The sequence below is a fragment of the Opisthocomus hoazin genome, chromosome 6, assembly GCF_030867145.1.
Source record: "Opisthocomus hoazin isolate bOpiHoa1 chromosome 6, bOpiHoa1.hap1, whole genome shotgun sequence".
Lineage (NCBI taxonomy): Eukaryota > Metazoa > Chordata > Aves > Opisthocomiformes > Opisthocomidae > Opisthocomus > Opisthocomus hoazin.
The window spans coordinates 4,502,464-4,521,832 of NC_134419.1; the positions used below are offsets into that span (position 1 = coordinate 4,502,464).

The window sequence follows — 19,369 nt, forward strand, 5'->3', positions numbered from 1 at the left end:
TCCAGGACAGCACGAAGCTTTATTCAAAGGAGATTTTCAGAAAACCCAGGAGATTTAAATGCATAAGGTCCAATCTCTTCTTTAGTTGGCAAGTGCATGAGCCTATGCTTCTTACTCTTGAAATTAAGCTCCTTTAACTGTCATTTAACTGGTTGGGCAGAGCCCTGGACTCTTAGAGTTCTTCTCTTGTCTGAAGTTCACCTGATGACTCCGGCAAAGCCGGGCAGGCTTTGGTAGGCGTTGAAGGCATCCAGCCCTTTGCAGACAGCACTTAGCACTTAACAGGATCAGCCCCTTGGCTACTGGTATGGTGTCCATCACCTCAGATGCCTCACTGTTTTTTAAATTATGCAACGCCCACCATATGTAATTAGCCAAGTAAGCTGCTTTCACCTAACCTCAGATGTTTGTAATGCTTGTAATCCCAGCTAGGTGTCTGTATAAAAGAGCGCCTTCTTAAGGGCAGAAAGAAGAAATATTCCATGAGAAAACTAGGGAGCTGAAAGAGATGTAAAGCTAAAGGATTGCTTTTGTTTGGCCAAACACTTCAGGTTTTGGGGTTGTTTTTGGAGATTCCAGTGTTTAAACTTAGCTATTCAGCAGGTGGTCTGGCAGTAGTTGTACATGAGAAAGCGGCTCGCCCATGGCAAGTCCTGTCCTCAGTAAGGTATCAGTATCTTCGCTTGTTTTCTTTTCTTTTCAGTCCTTTCTAGCTCCCGTTTTAGAAAATGTAAAATCAGCATCAAGTCCCTTCGTGGGATGAAAATTCATGAGTTCATCAACCAAGATGGTGCTTCAGTTTTGGCCTGATTTGGTTTCTCTCTTGGAAAAGCTGAACGGTCGGACACTCCTGGTAGTCCTGGTCATGTTTCTTTTGATTATTGACCTCATGAAAAAGAGACGTCCCAGAAATTTCCCTCCAGGGCCACAGCTTTTTCCTCTCGTGGGAACCATTGTGGACTTTAAGCAGCCCCTCCATCTTGCGCTCCAGAAGGTAAGAGCTCCATGGACTTTTCTCCTACTAACAGTATTTTACTTCTTCAGTGACTTTTGTCACCAACCCTGCAAAGCAAGGGCAGTCTCTGAAGAACTATCTACAAGATAGGACCCTTCTTTGTTTTATCTCTTACTATCACCTCATCTTCCAGAAGTAGGAAGGTCCAATGGGAAAGGAACCTGTAATGGAGGAAGACCTGCATGTTCCTCATCTTTCTTCCTATCTGACCATGACCATATTCTGCTGGAGGCCCGGAAGGGTCTCGTGAGGTCTGGGTGAGGCTGGGACAGTGATGCTAAGTGCTGTGTGAGAAGTGAACTGTTTGGACTGTGAGCATCACCTCTGGAAATTGTATTGTCCTTGTCTTTGCTCAGAGGCCAACAATTTGCCCCATTACATCCAAAAGAAACCTTTAAGACTCTGAGTTAACCATCCCTATGGCTTCTTCTGTGTTACAGTAAGAGGCAGTGATTGCTCTGGAAAGGTTTCCAGAGCTTTGCCTCCCACCAAAGCCAACAAAAGAGAGATATGCTTCTCTGAAAAAGTGGAAGGACAAATTCTGAGTTGCTGGTTGCGAATAGACTTTCTGGTGACTACTTATCTCTTGCTTTTACCTAGCAGGCTGATGCCACCGTATCTAACCTGGGTTTTCACAGGCAACTAGCATGGGTGTCCCCTTGGGGAAGGCTAAGGTAGCGTGCTCAGGATATTTTGTCAATACACACAGTTATTATTAATGAAATTAGTCACATTCATTTACATGTACACAATGACTGAGACATTCATTTGGCCCCAGACCGGTTTCACAAGTCACCGCAGCAGTTCAGGGTGTCCTTTCCTGTAGACTCATAACAAGAAGAGGATGGCCTGAGGTCCTTGGCAGAGTGGGGCCTGAGAGAGGATATGTCACCCTTTGCTCTTGTACATCAGGGATTTGAACGCTGAACAGGAGGCAATAATGCTAGCAAAGTCCATGCAAGGAAAATAGGTATAATTTGGTCATAAAACAATTCAGGCTTAAAATTAGAAGTAGGTTTCTATCCATCAGCAGTTAGAATCACCTTCTAAATGGAATAGCTGGAGTAAGAAACCACATACTTTAGACAGCAAGTTGATGAAAGGGATTATTTGCTGTGCTTTGCCCTCAGCAGCAAGAGCCTGGGCGTGGTGACACAGGTGATGCCTTCATCTCTTGTACCTTTCCTGTGAAGAAGAGGGATGGAGCAGATGCCCACCAGTTACAAAGCAAGCAATGTCCTTGTTACAAGTTAAATTAATGCAACTGCCTGGTGAAACCCAGGTCATACCTGTTAACAAATATAAGCAAATGATCTCTCCCACACTCTAGCTCTCTAGTATTTTTTATGCTGCCTCCAGCCTTCGTGGAATAGTTTAGGTTGGATGGGACTTGCAGACTTGGTTTTGGGTTTTTCTTAAGTCTTCTTGCTCCAAGCAGGACTCAATTCAAAGTTAGATGCCATTGTTCGAGGTTTTGTCCAGGTGAGTTTTGAAAACCTCCACCTTCTTGCTCTCAGAGTGTGATGAACTCTCTTTCAGCTTACTGGTCGGTATGGGAACATCTTCAGCGTGCAGTTTGGAAGTCTGACTTTTGTGGTAGTCAACGGGTACCAGATGGTGAGAGAAGCACTTGTCCACCAGGCTGAAATATTTGCAGACCGGCCGAATATTCCACTCCTCCAGGAAATATTTAGAGGCTTTGGTAAGCACAGCCACCAGGATTGTGGTACAATTTTTTAACCTATTTGCAATGATAACAATTAGAGTGAAAGAAACAGGTTGAACTCAACTCTTGCTAACTGCACCCACAAAAGCTTGCACGGAGGAAGGCAAGGACTGAATTCAGCCGAGTAATCTCACAGGTGTATGTTTTAATCTCTCTGGGATATAGGGAAGGTGATGATGGGATCAAAGTCAGGTCTTGGTGAAAGAGGAGAAATAAATGCAAGCTGCCCAGCAATCGATACACTTGAAGAGTTTTCCCTTGCTTTTTATTTCTCCTTTACTTTCTCTCCCCCCGCTGCATGTAGCTCCAGAGACGGGGTATGGTGCTCCTGCCTGCAGGTCTGCCAACAGCGTGATAGTACTTATAGTATTTTGGCTTACACCTTTTTTTCCCACGCAAAGTGACAAAGTAGCAGATTAAAGCAAATCCATAGAGCTAGATCTTTAGCATAAGCCAATTATTTTTGAAATTAATTCCCAGGCAAAGCTATAGTTTTTCAGTGTCTACGGGGTTTGTTTTCTTTGGTTTGGAGTTTTCGTTTGAGACAAATGGCCATTTCTGACTCCTGTCACTCATACATGACCCAGAGTGAGGTTTGTTCATTTGATTTTCCACTGACAGGGCTCATATCATCAAATGGGCATATATGGAGGCAACAGAGAAAGTTTGCTTCAGCAACACTGAAAAGCATTGCTGTGAGTTTTGAGGAAAAAGTGCAAGAGGAGAGCCGGTACCTTGTGGAGATGATCGAGGAGGAGAAAGGTGGGTGGTTAAGATACAGCACCATGCCCACAGTTTCCAGCTATATGAACGATGAGAAGGAAAACTCTTACTCCAACATGGCTCCTAACACACAAAACATTTATTTAATAACTTAAATCTCTATCTTACACTTCCCAGACTGCGCCTTTTAACACTTCTTTTAGAACTCAGGCCTATTATTTTAGTTCTTCCTTATTAATATTAAGCAAATATATACTAGGTGTTTATTAAAACTTGCATGTTTGTGTGGTTAAGAAAGTCTCTCCTGTATTCTGCAAAGGAATAAATGCAGCTCTCCTGCTGTCAGGCACGTATGCTCAGAGGCTTAGTTAACCTTTGCTTGTCCTTGGTTTTGCAAAGTATTTTAAAACTTGTTTAGTCAGGCTTTCCTTTTGTGTTGTGCAGATGAAGCATGTGCCTTGTTCTTTTATGGTCCAGCTTTTAAGAACTGCCAGAGGGATATTAGTAAGAATAATTTGTATGTTGGTACATGGGTGATGTTGCATTTCAGCTTTAAATAGAAGCAGATGGGGTTTAGCTAATTCTATGGAGCTATATATAGTAAACAAGAAAGATCTAAATAGGAATTGTGAAATTATATACTGAACTTGCTCCATTTTAATTGCTGTTGCACTGAACAGGCCAAATACTTCATGTTGCCAATTGATTATAGTCCTTTATAGTCCTAATCAATAAACTAATTAAGCTGCTGGCTTGGGCCTTTCTTCCCATTAGTAATGACAAATAGTGATCATGTCCATCACTCTAATATGTGAGCACCAGCCCAGTTTAATTACTTTCTTGAAGAGTGGAGAGATCAGCAGTCCTGTGCACAGTGCCTTGCATTTCAAAGTGACGCTCCCCAGCGCAGCGACAGCAGCTCAGGGCTGTACTGGATTCCTTTAGTCCTTTGCATCACGGCAAGTAGCTCTCCAGGCGGCCTAAGGGTGCCCTAGGAGGTGAGGGTCTCTGCTCAATAGGTCTCCCAAGGACCACAGATGTGAGGAATGTGACACCATGCTTTACTCTTTTAGGAGCTACATGCATCACATCTATGGACCATACCAGCTATTGCTGGATTTTATAGGCGGCCACAGAGGATTGCAGTCCTCACCCTCTCCCTTCTCTCCCATGCCACCTGATTTCTTTGTGATGGAGAGTTAAAGGCCAGTGCAAGGAATTTTTGCAGTGCAGTTAGTCCTGAGCTCCCTGCCCTGGGCTAAGCTTTAAGGCACCCTCTCCTGCTGTTGAAAATTGGCACCAAAACCATGTTGGAGCACGCAAGCCTGACAGCGATAGCATGGCATGCTCCCAGTCGTTTTCCATGGAAAATGGTTCAAACCCTGCTTCAGCAGCTCTGTGCTAACACAGGTGTGTGTCAGGAGCCTGGGCTGGAGACAGGAGGGGATGTCCTTGGAGAAAGGATGTTGTGGCACACAATGTCCAACCTCCAATGGCATGCTGGAGGTGACAGGCATGGTGTGGACCCCAGGACATGGAGTGAAGCCTTAGCATCACCATGGGCGAAAAGCAGGTGAGGTCTCACCCCAAATTCACAAGTGTTGATCTGGTAGAGAATGTGGTTTTGAATGAAACTTTAAGGAAAGAAAAGGAAAGCTGTATTTCATTTTGTTTCCTCCAGGACAACCATTTGACCCTCATTACAAAATAAATAGCGCTGTTTCAAATATCATCTGTTCCATAACTTTTGGGAACCGCTTCGACTACCATGACAACCGTTTCCAGGAATTACTGCACTCACTGGCTGAAACGCTGCTGCTCATCGGAAGTTTCTGGGGCCAGGTAAAGCCAGTCGGATGCTTTTCTAGCTTCAGCTGCACATAAGAGCTCAGAAACTGGAATTTCTAAGGCACTGATGTAATCTGATTTTCCCTGTAGAAAAAGAGTCATGTTGTGAGGGAAACGACCACAAGTATTGTTTTACATGACACTGGGTTTATACACAAAGATCCATCAGGAAAGCAAGGAAGCAAGTTAAAATTATTGAGGCACATGGAGAAAAAACACTGCAGGATTGTGAAACCAATCTTATTCCTGACATAGCTGAAGGGGAAAGGAAAAGCCTTAAAAATATCTGTGCTTCTATAAAAAGAAGAGTCAATTAGTAGCACTCGGTGAAAATTCCCTTCTTTTCCCCCATCCCTTTCCCAACCAGTTTCTCAAAGAACTTTTATTTATGACAAAACTGTCAGAGTCCAGATTTATAACCCAAGTAGGCGGATGTGGGGACACAGCTTCTGAATGGCTGCACACCATGAGCCAGGTCTGATCTCAGCCCCCTCCACAGACCCCAACAGGAAGGAGGTCCTCTGCATTCACACTGATTTCTGACTGCAGTGACCACATTAGGTGACAGCTTTGGCCACCCAATATTTAAGAACTTTATCAGCAGAAAACATCTGGCCAATTCTCATCTTGTTTGTACTTGCTCACATCTGTGTAACTAAACTGACTTTTGTAGCAAAACTGGTTTTTTTTCCCTGGTAGCAAGCAGAGCTAGGAAGTTGTGCTACCATCTGAACTGTGATATGTGCTTTTTTTCTAACTCCAGAAATGTTCTTTTGCTCTGTTTGATTTCTCACCAGCTGTATAATGCTTTTCCTTTGGTCATGAGATGGCTACCAGGACCCTTTAGGAAAATCTTCTGGCACTGGGAGAAACTTCAATATTTTGTGAAGGGAGTGATCGCAAAGCACAAGGAGGATTTGGACCAGTCTGAGGCAGGAGATTACATTGACTGTTACCTGAAGGAAATAGAAAAAGTAAGCAAGAAATACCTAAAGCTTAACCCAAGAAATGAGCAGACCAGACTCAAAGCTGTTTTGTCACAGGAGCCCATGCCTCCCGCATTGCCTTCTTCTCCCTACCTCTTCCATGTCAAACTTTTTAGCAACAGCAGGAGCCTGATCACTTTGAAAACACACAGATCTTTTTTTTTTTCATTTGGAAGTATTTACACTTTGTCTTCTTCCATTTTTCATTCTGTCATGTGGCGTAGGAGGACTCTCGGGAAACATGTTCATGTTTCTATGAGAGCTCTCAGGCCTGTGTTTGCTACTGTGAAACTTCACATCTTAAAAAGTTACCTGCTTTCAGAAGTCACTGTACACCAAACAGGGTGTCTTTCAAAGCAGTCTGCAGGGCTTGAAATTCAATGAAAGTAAAGGGTAGAAATTTCTAAGTCATGAGGTGATGGATAATAAAATAGCAGTACTCGACTTATGTAAAAATGGTTTTGGATTGGATTCTTGAAAGCACCTCCTCCCTAATAAGCATTTTCATTGCCATGCTTTTCTCCAAGTTTAAGGGTGACAGCAGCTCATGTTTCCATGAGGAAAACCTGCTGTGCTCCACCTTGGACCTCTTCTTAACTGGGACTGAGACGACGGCAACCGCCATCCGTTGGGCTCTGCTCTACATGGCCGCGTACCCCTACATTCAAGGTAGGGCCACTGATGGGACCTTCATTTAGCCCAAAAGCAGATAAGTGAACCTCAGAAAATGGAGCTATTTCCATCTTTACCACCTGTTGGACATGCCTATGCCCCAGGTTTCTTACTGAGAACCTTCTGAGCACAGGATTTTTTTTCTTTCTGTAGAGAAAGTGCAGCTTGAAATCGACACTGTGATTGGCCAGTCCCACCAGCCCACCATGGCTGACAAGGAGAACATGCCGTACACCAGCGCAGTGCTGAGCGAGGTCCTGCGGATGGGCAACGTCGTGCCTCTGGGGGTGCCCAGGATGTCCACCAGCGACACCACCCTGGCCGGCTTCCACCTACCCAAAGTATATGGGGACCACTAGCCCTCCCACTGCCCCACCAGAGCAAGGTCTTCATGGCCCAAGTCCCAGGTCTCATCTGGAGGGGAACTGATCAGCAGGATCTTACAGTGATATCACAGTTATATAGAAAATACAAGCCCTCCTGATGGACGCTGTAGAGTTTTTATGGGTCTTACCTCCTTATGGAGGAGAATTGTGAGAACCTAGAGTATTAGTCATAATTTTAAGTTTTACAAGGTTTATCCCTTAAATTTTATACAAGAAACCCTCCAGGCATTATGGGAGTAAAGGGCCAAGAAACACAGGAAAGCCAACAGTTTGGGTTTGTTAACTCCACAGAGTATTAAAAATCGCCTGTTAAAAGTAGCACTTGATAAAAGCCAGGTAATGGGTATTGATGTGTACACACTGTTCTGGCATTATGAAGGCAAATATGAGATTTAGATATATCTAGACTCTTCCATGTATATGACTGGTTGCGTCAAGGAAAATTAAAAATAAAAAATCTGGGCATTTTGCTCCACACTGATTAGTATGTTTTTCTTTTTCTGATGGAAAATGTGGAGATAAACCAGAAGAGGGTTTAAAAAAAGAGCACAATAAAGTGGATCAATTGACAATTATTTAGTTAAATTGCTTCAAGCTCTTATGGGAACACAGTGTTACTAATTTAAAGTTGGTTTATCTTAACATCACCAGTGACAGCAGCACAAGGTACAGATCAACACTATGGTGATATATAGAGGCGCACAGAAGTGAACAATCCTGTAGGCTTTCACCCTCCTTTAATTACATAGCTTAGGAAAAAACATTTTGCCCTTGGAAAAAAAATGTAGTTCACATTATGTGTGGAACAGAGCTAATAATAAACCAGTCTGACAACACGTCGGCTCTTCTCCGTCACGTAATCGCCCGTTTTCTCCACCTCTTGCAGGGCACCACCCTGATGACCAGCCTGACTTCGATAATGTTTGACAAAAACGTGTGGGAGACACCAGACACCTTTAATCCAGAACATTTCCTGGAAAACGGCCAGTACAGGAGGCGGGAGGCTTTCCTGCCCTTCTCTGCAGGTAGGATGATGGATGGGGAGATGTTTTTCCTCTTTGCAATGCGTTTTTTTTTCCCCCAAGACACCCCCGCCAGAGCAGGGGGTACCGTTCCTTGTCTGTCTTTCAGCCCATCCCCACAGTGAAAATTCCAGTAACAGTTAATACTGACTGCTCAGAGCAGGAGTGAAAACAATTTGTTATCATGGGATGAAAAAAATAAGGCTCTTTGCTCTTGCACAAGCTGCAGAAATGTTTTTATTCACTGAGTTTCCCCTTTTCCTCTATCGGAAGAGCCGTCGCAGTTTGCTCAGCAGTAAACTTCTGGGGAAGGATTCTGCAGAATGTGTGGGTGAACATTGCCACCTAACCTTTCAAGGAAGAAAAGCTCCTGCAGCCTGTGCAAGGAGATGAGTGCGAGAGGAGCCCGAGGGGTGGCTGATGCTCGCTGGGGACTCGGTGGGCTGATTTTTGCTCCTTTTCCAGGCAAGCGGGCTTGTCCCGGGGAGCAGCTCGCCAGGACCGAGCTCTTCATCTTCTTCACAGCCCTCCTGCAGAAGTTCACCTTCCGGGCGCCGGCGGCTGCTGCGCTGACCTTCGCCTTCACGCTCAGCCTCACGCGCTGCCCCAAGCCCTTCCAGATCTGCGCGCTGCCTCGCAACTGAGGCCAGCGTGGGTCCGTCCCATGCTTCCCCTGTTTCAGCCCTCCACAATTCAGAAAGTGTCCCTTCTCCCATCCACCCCACAGATTTTGGTCCAAAATGCAGGGTTGCAGATGTCTAGCACGCACCAACGTGGGGGTGGCAGTGGGAAGGGCAGGAGGGCCACATCCTGCACACTGCAATGGGGACTACCCTTGGGGCTCTTCCCTTCACCTCCTGCCTCCTCCCTTCTGTCAGTTTGGCAAAATGCATGAATTTAAAAGCCTTATTTCCTAATTTCTGCCATTAGCACCTCTCCTACTGCCAGCTGCAAAACCATGGACACGCTGGGTCCAGGATGGCTCTTCCATAGGGATACGTCCACCGCCCAGAGCCCATTTAGCAACCCCTAAATCCCAGTGCTGCAGCACCCTGAATGGCCACAGGCTGTGTTTTCTGAGGTCTCCCTGGTCAGCGGAGGCAGCTGACCTCGGTCATCCAAGCTCTGGGTTCATGCCTCAGTGCCAGTTTGGACTTCCAGTTGGCCATGGTTGATTCTGAGGCTCTGGTGCCTTGGCCTCAGTTTGCTGTGCGTTCCCAAAACCACCATGTTGCTGCTTTGCAATGGAAATAGAGATCCTTGCATCAGAGGCATGCAGTTTTTTAATATCATAAGTATATGGAAGCTTTAATTAGGAGGCTACAGGGTGGTAGAAGCAGCTTCTACTGTAGGCCAACCCAAGCAGGATGGCATGAGGAGCCATGGCTCCAGGACACATGGCTATAAAATTGCAGAATTGCAATTGTATGAAAGGGAAAGGCTTATCCAGAAAGGTTTGTGGTAGTAAAACACATAACGGGAAAGAAAAGTTTTGAAAAAATTATCGCATGGGATTGCTTAGGAGTAGTTTAGCTGAAGCCCAACAGGACAAGAAGCAGCAGAGAGTGTCAGAAGGGTCGTGACCCGTGGCAGCTTGCCGCTGGCTGTCGGGAAGGAAACGGCGGCTCAGAGGCTTTGCAGTGGGAAGTCACGAGCTTGTCTGCTTCCCTTCTGCTTCTGGCAAAGATTTGTGGCCATGCACAACGGGAAGTCCGTAGCATGGGGCCGCGGAGGTGGCTCAGGGTCATGGCACCGCCTGGGATGGAGACACTGCTTCTGCCCATACCAGCATCTTTTTGGAAGAGTTAATTAAATATCCAACTTGTGGAGAATTTTTCCATTGCGGTAACCAAGCATTCTCGCTTTGAAATGCAGTCTCCCCTGTGCTTTTCTTAGGAATATAGTCACAGCTAAGATATTTTTTTTTCCTCATCTTTCATAAGTGACTTTTCTATGTGGACGCATGTAGGACACTGAGGAGTTAACAGGAAAACAGGATTAAATCAAAGTTCATTTCCACCGGCTTTAGCCTCCATCTCTGGCAATAACCGCTGCGTTACAAAGCAATCGCTGTGCAGTGGCAGATTTATGCCGCATGGGAGAGTCCTTTGCACACCACATCCCTGCCACGCCGGGCACACAGGGATTGTGTCGATGAGCTGCCCTTCTAACTGATCATTTCAATCCTACTGCATTTAATTAATGTTTCACAGTTATAGGCTCCCATGTTTGGGGTTTTTTCTTTTGCTTTCTAAAAGAGAAAAACATAAAAGATCTGGACTTTATTTCACCTATGAAGTTTTCAGAGCCATTCAGGAATTGATACTGGTTTCTCTCCATTTTTTCTATTCACTCTGGTGTAGGTCTGGCCTCTGGTGGGTGGCTACAACTTGTATTATTTGCGCTGGCTTAGCAAACAAATGTTGATCTCTTCTCTCTCCCATTTCAAACTTGTATTTCCCTGTTACTTTAGCGTTTCCTTGCCTATTTATGGAGAGAATAAATGATCAAAATCTTCTTCTTCTCCTTTTTGTTTTTAAATCAGTTTGGGGACACAGCCCCCCCCATTTTTAAATGTAGTGATCCCATACCATACAGGAGGGAGGCATTAATTTGTTTTATTTTTTTGAATGGAACGTCTCATTTGAGTGAAGGGGAAGATGAGCATCTCCTTAGGGTCACGCCTACCTGTGTTGAAAAGTGAGATACAAAAAGAGAGATTCCCCTCAAAAACAGTTCTATCCCCCTTAAGATCCCCCAGAAAACAGTGATTTAACTTCTGCAAATTTCTCAAGGGTGACAGTTAGGCAGTAGCTTTTCTATCGCGTGTGTGGCATTGCTCCAGCTGCTGCTTCGCTGTGCCTGGTCTTTGGCACTGGACATCCCCAACAGCCATAAATGACGTCCCTGAAAGGCCAAACGAACCCTAATCGTCCTCCGGAGCATGAGGTGGCAGCTGACGGCTGTAAACGGGCGCAGAGCCACACAGCAATGGCAATCTGCTGCTGTGAATGCTTCTGCTTCTTTCATAAGAAGACTAAACACATATGTCAAAATTAAATATGTGGTGTATGTGCATGATCGCTACCTGCCTCAGAGCCACTCTTAGATGAGAAAATTCGGGGCAGACTGTAACCAGTTACCACCGAAGGGCCACAGTCTGCAGAGCTGGGCATCTCCTTTGGCTTTTCAGCACCTGCCTTAGCTTCGTCGGGCTTTGGGCAAGGCTTCAGCGCAGGCTACGGACTCAAAGGCTGAAGCAGGTGGGAAGGGATGGCTGGAGGGCTCAGGGCAGGGGCAACTTCATGGCCAGAGTGGGTTGCTTTGCTTGCATCTGTCCGGCGGAGATCAGAAAATGACAGTGCTCAGAAACTGCTGCAGATCCCGGAGAGCTGATTTCTTCCAGCACACGTTCTTCTGACGTACTGAAACTTCAAACCGTGAGTCATCTGGCTTGTGAAAGGATTATGCACCCTTATCTTGGACATCCCCACTAACCTGGAGCTGATCCAAGATTCATTGTACCAGCGAAGAAGCTTCCGCAGACAAGGAAAGCGGAAGGAGCTCAGAGCGGCTGGAGCCTCCCCGGAACTGTGAAGCTGACGTCGGGACGTGGCACGGTGAGGGCACCATGGGGAGGAGGGAGCGGGGCTCACACCGAGCCGTGGGCTCACGGGATCGGGACGGCGAGGCTGCTGGGACATTTTAATCCTGGTCCCGCAGAGCTCATTTCCGACCTTTAAACAAGGGTGTGGATCACTGGGGTTTTGCAAAGCAGCAGTGGCAGTCAAGAGGGGAAAGGGGCAGCTGGGGCTGTTTTGTTTTGCGTTTGGGTTTTTTTTTAATGAGATCAGAGGAAATGTTTGAGTTTAATCAAGAAGGAGGTTAATCGAACGGTCCTTGCTGAGACCTGCAAAAGCAGGACTCCGAACATAGCCTCCAGGCCAGGTCAGCCAAAAGCCACTCCATGCTGTCTCGTGTCTCTGCCCACAGCTGTGCCAGCACATTGCCCATCTCCCCTCGTCCCTGGGGGCTTTGGTGGTGCCTCGTGAGCTCAGCCTGCCCTGACCTGCCGCGGGACACACCCCTGTGGAACCCCACCATCCAACCATGCTGCGCTTCCTTTGGGAAAGCATCTCCCTCCAGATGCTCCTCGTCTTCCTCGTCATCTTCCTGTTCGTCACCGACTACATGAAGCACAGGAAGATGAAGAACTTCCCCCCCAGCCCCTTCGCCCTCCCCTTTGTGGGGCACATCTACCTGCTGAACTTCCACAATCCCCAGATCACAGTGCAGAAGGTACAGGGGTGGTGGCCACCGCACGGAAGGGGACGGAGGGCATTGCGGCTACGCAACCTTTGCAGTGCGGGGAGGGGGCTAACCCAAACCCCACAGCCCATGAGGACTCAGAGGGGCTCACCGTGGCGTGGGCAGGAGGTTTGCCCTCGGTTGCCAGCAATGTGGATGAAGTTTGCCCGGGTACAAGGACGGGGACAGGTGTGGAGCAGTCCCTCGGGCAAAGGGCATGGCGTGATGCCACGGGTGCAGTCACGGCTGTAGGAGCCCCGTAGGTCTGACCAGGGACTGGAAGGGTGTTTGGGAACGGAGTGTAACAAAAGGTGGAAAAACACAGGACTGAAAAATCCAACCTGAAGAGTTTCACTTGATTCATGGCCAACTAACACCAACTCGCCCTCAGCGGTTCAGTAAAAGAGGAAAGAAAAAAGACAAACAGACCCTTGTGCAAACACCCCGTCTCCCCTCCTGCTCTCAGCTTCCCTTTTTTTCACCCATGTCCCCTGCCAGGGCTGTCCCTGTCCCCACAGACACATTCATCGCAAATTAACCCCCTCTTCTTTATGCCCCTCCCCCCAGCTTACTGAAAAATATGGGGACATCTTCAGCTTCCAGATGGGCAGCTTATCGTTTGTGTTCGTAAACGGGCTGCGGATGGCTAAGGAAGTTCTTGTCAACCAAGGGGAAAACTTCATGGATCGCCCTGAAATTCCTAATGACATCTTCAGCAATAAGGGTGAGTTACCCCTCGGGACACGTGTCTCAGCTGTGAGGTCAAAGCATTGGCCCTGCAGAGGTCTGAGATGGCTGGGGGTAAGGCAGAGCCCTGGAGCTTTTTCCCCTCAGTGGACGGATCTGCCGTGGCTCATGGTGGCATGTTTCTGCCAGGACTGGTCTCCTCCAACGGGCACGTGTGGAAGCAGCAGAGGAGGTTCACCTTGACCACCCTCCGAAACTTCGGCTTGGGGAAGAGGGGCCTGGAGGAGCGCATCCAGGAGGAGTGCCGATGCCTCGTGGATGCATTTGGGGATGAGCAGGGTGAGTGCCATGGCCCTCTCTTTCCAAAGTAAACAAACTTCTCCACAACCTGATTGAACTGGGATCGAGGGTGGGATGTTTCCTCCATGCTGGGTCTGCCCAGCCAAGCTCGGCCACCTCATGACAGGTGCGAGGCGTCCCGGGAGAGTCATGATGCAGGAGGTGCCCATCAGAGGTCATTCATTTCACTTCTATTTGTTGAGTATTTTACCTCTGACAACTGTGTTTTCGTCTCCTTTTCTGTGAAGGCCGATAGACAATTGATCATTCCTTTCTCCTTCTCCAGGGAATCCTTTCAACCCTCAGTTCAAAGTCACTAATGCTGTTTCAAACATCATCTGCTCCGTGACTTTTGGCAATCGGTTTGACTACCACGATGAGGACTTCCAAAAACTGCTGCAGCTGATGGACGAGACATTTGGCCTCAACGGGGCCATCACGAGCCAGGTACAGCCCTCTTGCCACCACCATGGACAGCATGCAGTTCTGCAGTGCCACAGTGTCTCCTCTGGAGTCAGTCTCGAAACTCGTAGCATTTTCGTCAACAAACTTTGTTGGCGTTCCCCACTCCTTTGCACAGGGCAGACTCACCTGCAGTTTCTTTCTGCCTTATTTGCAAGCTGTGCAAAGCTCACGCTGCTCTCTCTCACCCAACATCACCTTTCCTGCCCATTGACTACCAACTCGCCTGCTGTAACACCGGGTAAAAGCACGAGTCACTCCGTAACAGGAATACCAATCCCTTGCAATGCTCTTCTGGAGCTCAACTATTTCCATCAACTCCAGAGATTTATTAAGCTTGGCATTGCAGACTCTTCAAGTTTTGACAACAGAAGGGGGTTTTTCAGTCCTTTACTCAATGTGCCTTTCCCCTTTGGTGTCCAAAGCTGAACAACTCTTTCCCGTCTATAATGAAGTTCCTCCCTGGATCCCACCACACCATTTTTAAAAACTTGAGGTTGTTGAAAAGTTTTGTGAAAGAGAAAATCGACAAACACAAGGAGGACTGGAACCCCTCAGAGAGCCGGGACATCATTGACAGCTACTTGCAGGAGATGGCCAAGGTCAGTAAGGAGGAGCAAACCCTTCTGCAGCAGGGCTTAGAAATCAGGAGGGATGAGAAACAAGCTCAAATTCTCCATCTGAGCTGCCTCTATGGCCATTTATGACCTCAGCATGGACATCAGGTTCAGGGGACTAAGCAAGAGGGTGGAGGTGCAGGGGGCCAGCAGCTTTTTCCAAAATCCTTAGGGCTGTCTTGAACTAAGCAAAGGCAACCCTCCCTGTTCATGCTGCACTAACGCACCTTTTTGTGAAGGACAACGGGAGTGGAGCCTTCCAGGAGGAAAACATCGTGTCGTGCGTACTCGACCTGCTGTTTGCTGGAACCGAGACCACTTCCACAACCATCCGCTGGGCTCTGCTCTTTATGGCCATACATCCAGAAATTCAAGGTACAGTTAGCAAAAGCTCAGTGCTTGTCCTTGCTTTTAGCCCTTGCACATTTCTGAGATGCACTATTTTTTTTCTTGGAGAGAAAAATTGAGAATCTCCCTGCACTCACATGAAAGAGGTGCGAACGGTGGCAGGTGCCCCACGTTGGTCCTTGGTGCATCCTCACAGTAACCACCCCATGTTGTTCTAAGGGATTTTTCTTGGACTTGGCTGATCCCTGCTCTTTCTCACCAGCCCGCGTGCAGGCTGAGATCGATGCGGTCATCGGGCAGGTGAGGCAGCCAGCCCTGGAGGACAGGAGCAACATGCCCTACACCAATGCCGTCATCCACGAAGTGCAGAGGAAAGGCAACATCCTCCCTTTCAATGTGCCAAGAATGTCAACAAAGGACACGGTCTTGGATAGCTTCCACATACCAAAGGTAAACCCACTCCTGAGCACTGGGACTCTAGCGAGAGCCTCCCAGTTCCCCAGGCACGCTTCTCCAGGCCAGGTCCTTCCTGTGCAGACACGAGGGGCAGAGCCACAGCATCTCTGCCCTGTCCAGAGCTCACTCCTCTTCAACGCAGTTTTTTGCCACCCAAACAATGTTCTCCAGCACGTTGAATAGTGCAGAGCGTTGCAAGGCAAACACCCACACACACACACCCCAGCAAGGCACAGATCCCAACTCACACAGCTTTTACTGGAACTTTGGCCCAAAATTACAGCAGATAAAAATTAAGCCGATGAGGCAAAAAGATTGGCATAAAATCACTGCACCTCTGAACAGGCAAGAAGTAGGAAAAACTGGCCGTGCAGAGGGTGTTGGACAAATAATTGCAGCAGAATTTGACTGTGGATATTCTTTGTGGAGACTGGAAGATAAAAATCCCCCTCCTGCTGTCTGTGACAGAGAAAGTGCAATTTAATTTTCTTTTTTTCTCCTCCTAGGGTACTACCTTTCTGGTAAATCTGACCTCCGTGATGTTTGACAAGGATGAGTGGGAAACACCTGACTCTTTCAACCCCGAGCATTTCCTGAAGGACGGCCAGTTCTGGAAAAGGGAGTCTTTTATGCCGTTTTCTATAGGTAAGATATGCTCGATTTTGGTACTTCGGTGCTTAGGTACTGGCATGGGGCTTCCAACAGCACAGAGGAAAATTGCGACCAAAGAGGCAGATGTTGGCTGCACCCCAGGCACACTCACGTGGACACCCCAAAGCACTGCAAGCACAGTCTGAGCCATTTCTTGTTTCTCTTCACATGCACAGAAGAGACATGCGAATGAATAAATCACCCTAACAACGCCAGAGAACCCAGAAACGCCTTCACTAAGGCAAGAGCATTGCTCTACACTCCTGCTCCCACATGGCCACGGTCACTAGAGGATTCACTGTTCCCACCACAGGGTGCCCCAGCCAACAGCTGCCCCAGGGAGATTGCTCTGAGCACCCCTGTTTCCCATGCCAGCGTCACACACCTTCTCTGGTAGCTCTCTTTGGTGTGGCTCAAACAAATCATCTCTCCCAGCATGGGCACGTCCAGACCGTGCGTGCGAGCACAGCTTACCCGAGCAGGGCAGGGCACAACGCCTGTGCATAGTTACACACGCGTGCCCTCACAAGGTCCTGCAATTTGGGGGGCAGCCCACGCTGTAACACCAATGCTGTTCTTGGGGAGCTCAATTTGGGCTGGAAAACTCATCCTGGGAAGGGGGTCACACAGCTGAACCGTGGTCCAAAGGGAAGGCAGAGGCTTTTTTGGCAGCGAGAGCAGCTGGGCAGCCAGCGAAGGCTGAGGATGTCACGGTGGCTCTCTCCGCAGGGAAGCGCGCCTGCCTGGGTGAGTTGCTGGCCCGCTCCGAGCTCTTCCTCTTCTTCACGTCTCTGCTCCAGAAATTCACCTTTCAGGTACCCCCGGACACCACGCTCAGCCCCCAGGTCAAACTGGGCATCACAATGGCCCCGCAGCCCTACAAGATCTGCGCCGTGCCTCGGTAGGGAAGCCTTGGCCACCGTCCTCTGGCAAGGATGCTGAAAACAAGCCCTGGGCAGCTCCCGTGGGTGGTGGTAACGAACACCCAGCTCCAGGGAGAGGCTGGGCGGTTTCTCTTCAAGCAATTGCAAAATCATTTCCTTTAAAAGTGGACTTTGCACTCTGTATCACGTGAGAAAGACGATCAGCCTGGGATCTGCCAGGGCACTTTTAGGCTTGCGATACGACGCTGTAAATGAGTGAGGGGCTTAGGGTTCTCCTAGTTTAATAACAGATGGCCATGCTTCAGCGTGGCAGGAGAAAGAGCAACATCAGTGTTCAGGCCGTGGACGATGAGCAGTACCAGCTCTGCTTTAGAATATTAATTGCTAACATTTTTTAATTTTGCTATCCTTGATGTGTTATCCATTAAAAGAAAGTCACTCTATAATGTCTCTTTCTCATGCATCAATAAATCCTTACCAACAAGTTTTTGTCTTGAAGCATTCTGCAAAGTGAAGCCCAACACAGCCAATTGCCAGCACTGGAAATTGGCCTCCAGCTGCGGCATCACCCTCCAGTAGCAGCAAGGCTGGCAGGCACAGCCTACCAAACTGATGAAAATAAATGACCCTGACAGCACAGGTAAACTAGCAACGAAACTACCAGGTCCTGGCCTGCCACAGCAATGAAGAGTGTAACACCCCCACGGAGCACGGGGAGTGCTCTCCACTGACATCTCTCCCTAAAACATCTGTACCTGTAGCTACCGAAGTCGTGGGTCCCACCTCTCAGAATATGACAAATCCTCCCTGTTTACCTGCCCAGGACCACCGAGGGGCTGGCACGGGGAGGGGGACAGAGTACATCCAGAGAATTTCTGGTACGCTCTCAGGACTTTCTGTCTCAATTTCTTGCTCTAGAAAAGCTTTCTAGTGTTGTATAAACCTGTTTGGAAGACAGTCCTTATCTTTAAAAAGGAAAAGAAAGTGTTACGTCTAGAAAATAATATTTATAATTACCATATTCTAGTCATTTGACACTTCAGAAAAGGTGATGGAAAGCAGAAAATGAGTGCTGAAGTGCAAAACAAGAAAAAAGTCCCCGAAGGCCCCCCCCCCAGATCACCTTATCTCTTTACGGTACTGTTTTCTGTTATATATAAGTCTTTCTCCCTGTGGACCCTATGGGAGAAAAAAAATTGCATCCCTTCACAGAATCAGAGAATCACAGAATGGTACAGGTTGGAAGGGACCTCTGTGGGTCATCTAGTCCAACCCCCCTGCCAAAGCAGGGACTCCTACAGCAGGCTGCAGAGCACCTTGTCCAGGTGGGTCTTGAATATCTCCCGAGAAGGAGACTCCACAACCTCCCTGGGCAGCCTGGGCCAGTGCTCCGTCAAACTTAGAGGGAAGAAGTTCTTCCTCATGTTCACACGGAACTTCCTCTGCTTCAGTTTGTGCCCGTTGCCCCTTGTCCTGTCGCTGGGCACTCCTGAAAAGAGTCTGGCCCCATCCTCCTGACACCCACCCTGCAGATATTTATAAGCATTTCTAAGGTCCCCTCGCAGCCTTCTCTTCTTCAGGCTGAACAAGCCCAGCTCCCTCAGCCTCTCCTCGTAGGAGAGATGCTCCAGTCCCTTCATAATCCTCGTAGCCCTCCGCTGGACGCTCTCCAGTAGCTCCTCATCTTTCTTGAACTGGGGAGTCCAGAACTGGACACAGTGCTCCAGATGGGGCCTCACTAGGGCAGAGTAGAGAAAGGAGGAGAACCTCCCTCGACCTGCTGGCCACACTCTGCTTAATGCACCCCAGGCTGCTTGAGGAAAACCTTCCCAGAAGAAGGGCTGCCATAAAAATGAAGTTCAGCGCCTTGTGTTTGTGCGTATACACGTATCAAACATAAAATATGTCTTCAAATGTGTGTGTGTCAGTACTATTCCTGATTAATGTTATGTGGTCTTAAAGTGGTGCAGCATGACTTAATTCCATCTCACATCTATCTTCTTAGAGACTGATGGTACAGTGTGATGCATTGAAGGAGACAAATGAAGAGCTCCGATATTCACAGATGCAGCAGGACCACCTGAGTCAAGCAGGTACTTCTTTATCTTCAGAGGCTTTTTATCTATATTAGTCATTTCTTTAAGTTGGTTAAATTGAATTTCCCATGCAATTTCAGGTGCATCTCGTGATAAAAGCCACGAGAATCTTGCTGCTGAAACTCGACCAGTGGAATACGGGT

The 19,369-nt window shown here is 47.8% G+C and overlaps 2 protein-coding genes across 3 annotated transcripts; both read left to right on the forward strand.

Moving 5' to 3' along the window:
- Positions 1-787: 787 nt before the first annotated feature.
- LOC104328025 (cytochrome P450 2J2) lies at positions 788-9,123 on the forward strand. The gene is made up of 9 exons (XM_009932983.2): positions 788-994; positions 2,555-2,717; positions 3,363-3,503; positions 5,146-5,306; positions 6,110-6,286; positions 6,826-6,967; positions 7,124-7,311; positions 8,243-8,381; positions 8,844-9,123. The coding sequence occupies exons 1-9, from the start codon at positions 788-790 to the stop codon at positions 9,020-9,022; spliced, it is 1,497 nt and encodes a 498-aa protein (XP_009931285.2). The 3' UTR covers positions 9,023-9,123.
- A 2,584-nt stretch (positions 9,124-11,707) lies between these two features.
- Positions 11,708-17,607, forward strand: LOC142361766 (cytochrome P450 2J2-like). 2 transcript variants are annotated; one of them, XM_075424374.1, is made up of 10 exons: positions 11,708-11,998; positions 12,372-12,677; positions 13,254-13,410; positions 13,563-13,712; positions 13,999-14,159; positions 14,600-14,776; positions 15,031-15,166; positions 15,402-15,589; positions 16,102-16,240; positions 16,976-17,607. In XM_075424374.1, the coding sequence occupies exons 2-10, from the start codon at positions 12,489-12,491 to the stop codon at positions 17,149-17,151; spliced, it is 1,473 nt and encodes a 490-aa protein (XP_075280489.1). In that variant the 5' UTR covers positions 11,708-11,998; positions 12,372-12,488; the 3' UTR covers positions 17,152-17,607. The 2 variants fall into 2 exon arrangements, with proteins under 2 accessions (XP_075280489.1, XP_075280490.1); XM_075424375.1 differs by lacking the exon at positions 11,708-11,998 and having other exon boundaries at positions 12,174-12,677.
- The last annotated feature ends 1,762 nt before the right edge of the window (positions 17,608-19,369 follow it).

Bases quoted from the DNA above. Each gene is read 5' to 3' on its own strand.
- LOC104328025 (XM_009932983.2), top strand. From the start codon at position 788: ATGGTGCTTCAGTTTTGGCCTGATTTGGTTTCTCTCTTGGAAAAGCTG. The intron at 5,307-6,109 runs GTAAAGCCAGTC...ATTTCTCACCAG, and splicing joins TCGGAAGTTTCTGGGGCCAG to CTGTATAATGCTTTTCCTTT. The intron at 8,382-8,843 runs GTAGGATGATGG...CTCCTTTTCCAG, and splicing joins TTTCCTGCCCTTCTCTGCAG to GCAAGCGGGCTTGTCCCGGG.
- LOC142361766 (XM_075424374.1), top strand. From the start codon at position 12,489: ATGCTGCGCTTCCTTTGGGAAAGCATCTCCCTCCAGATGCTCCTCGTC. The intron at 13,713-13,998 runs GTGAGTGCCATG...CTCCTTCTCCAG, and splicing joins TGCATTTGGGGATGAGCAGG to GGAATCCTTTCAACCCTCAG. The intron at 14,777-15,030 runs GTCAGTAAGGAG...CTTTTTGTGAAG, and splicing joins ACTTGCAGGAGATGGCCAAG to GACAACGGGAGTGGAGCCTT.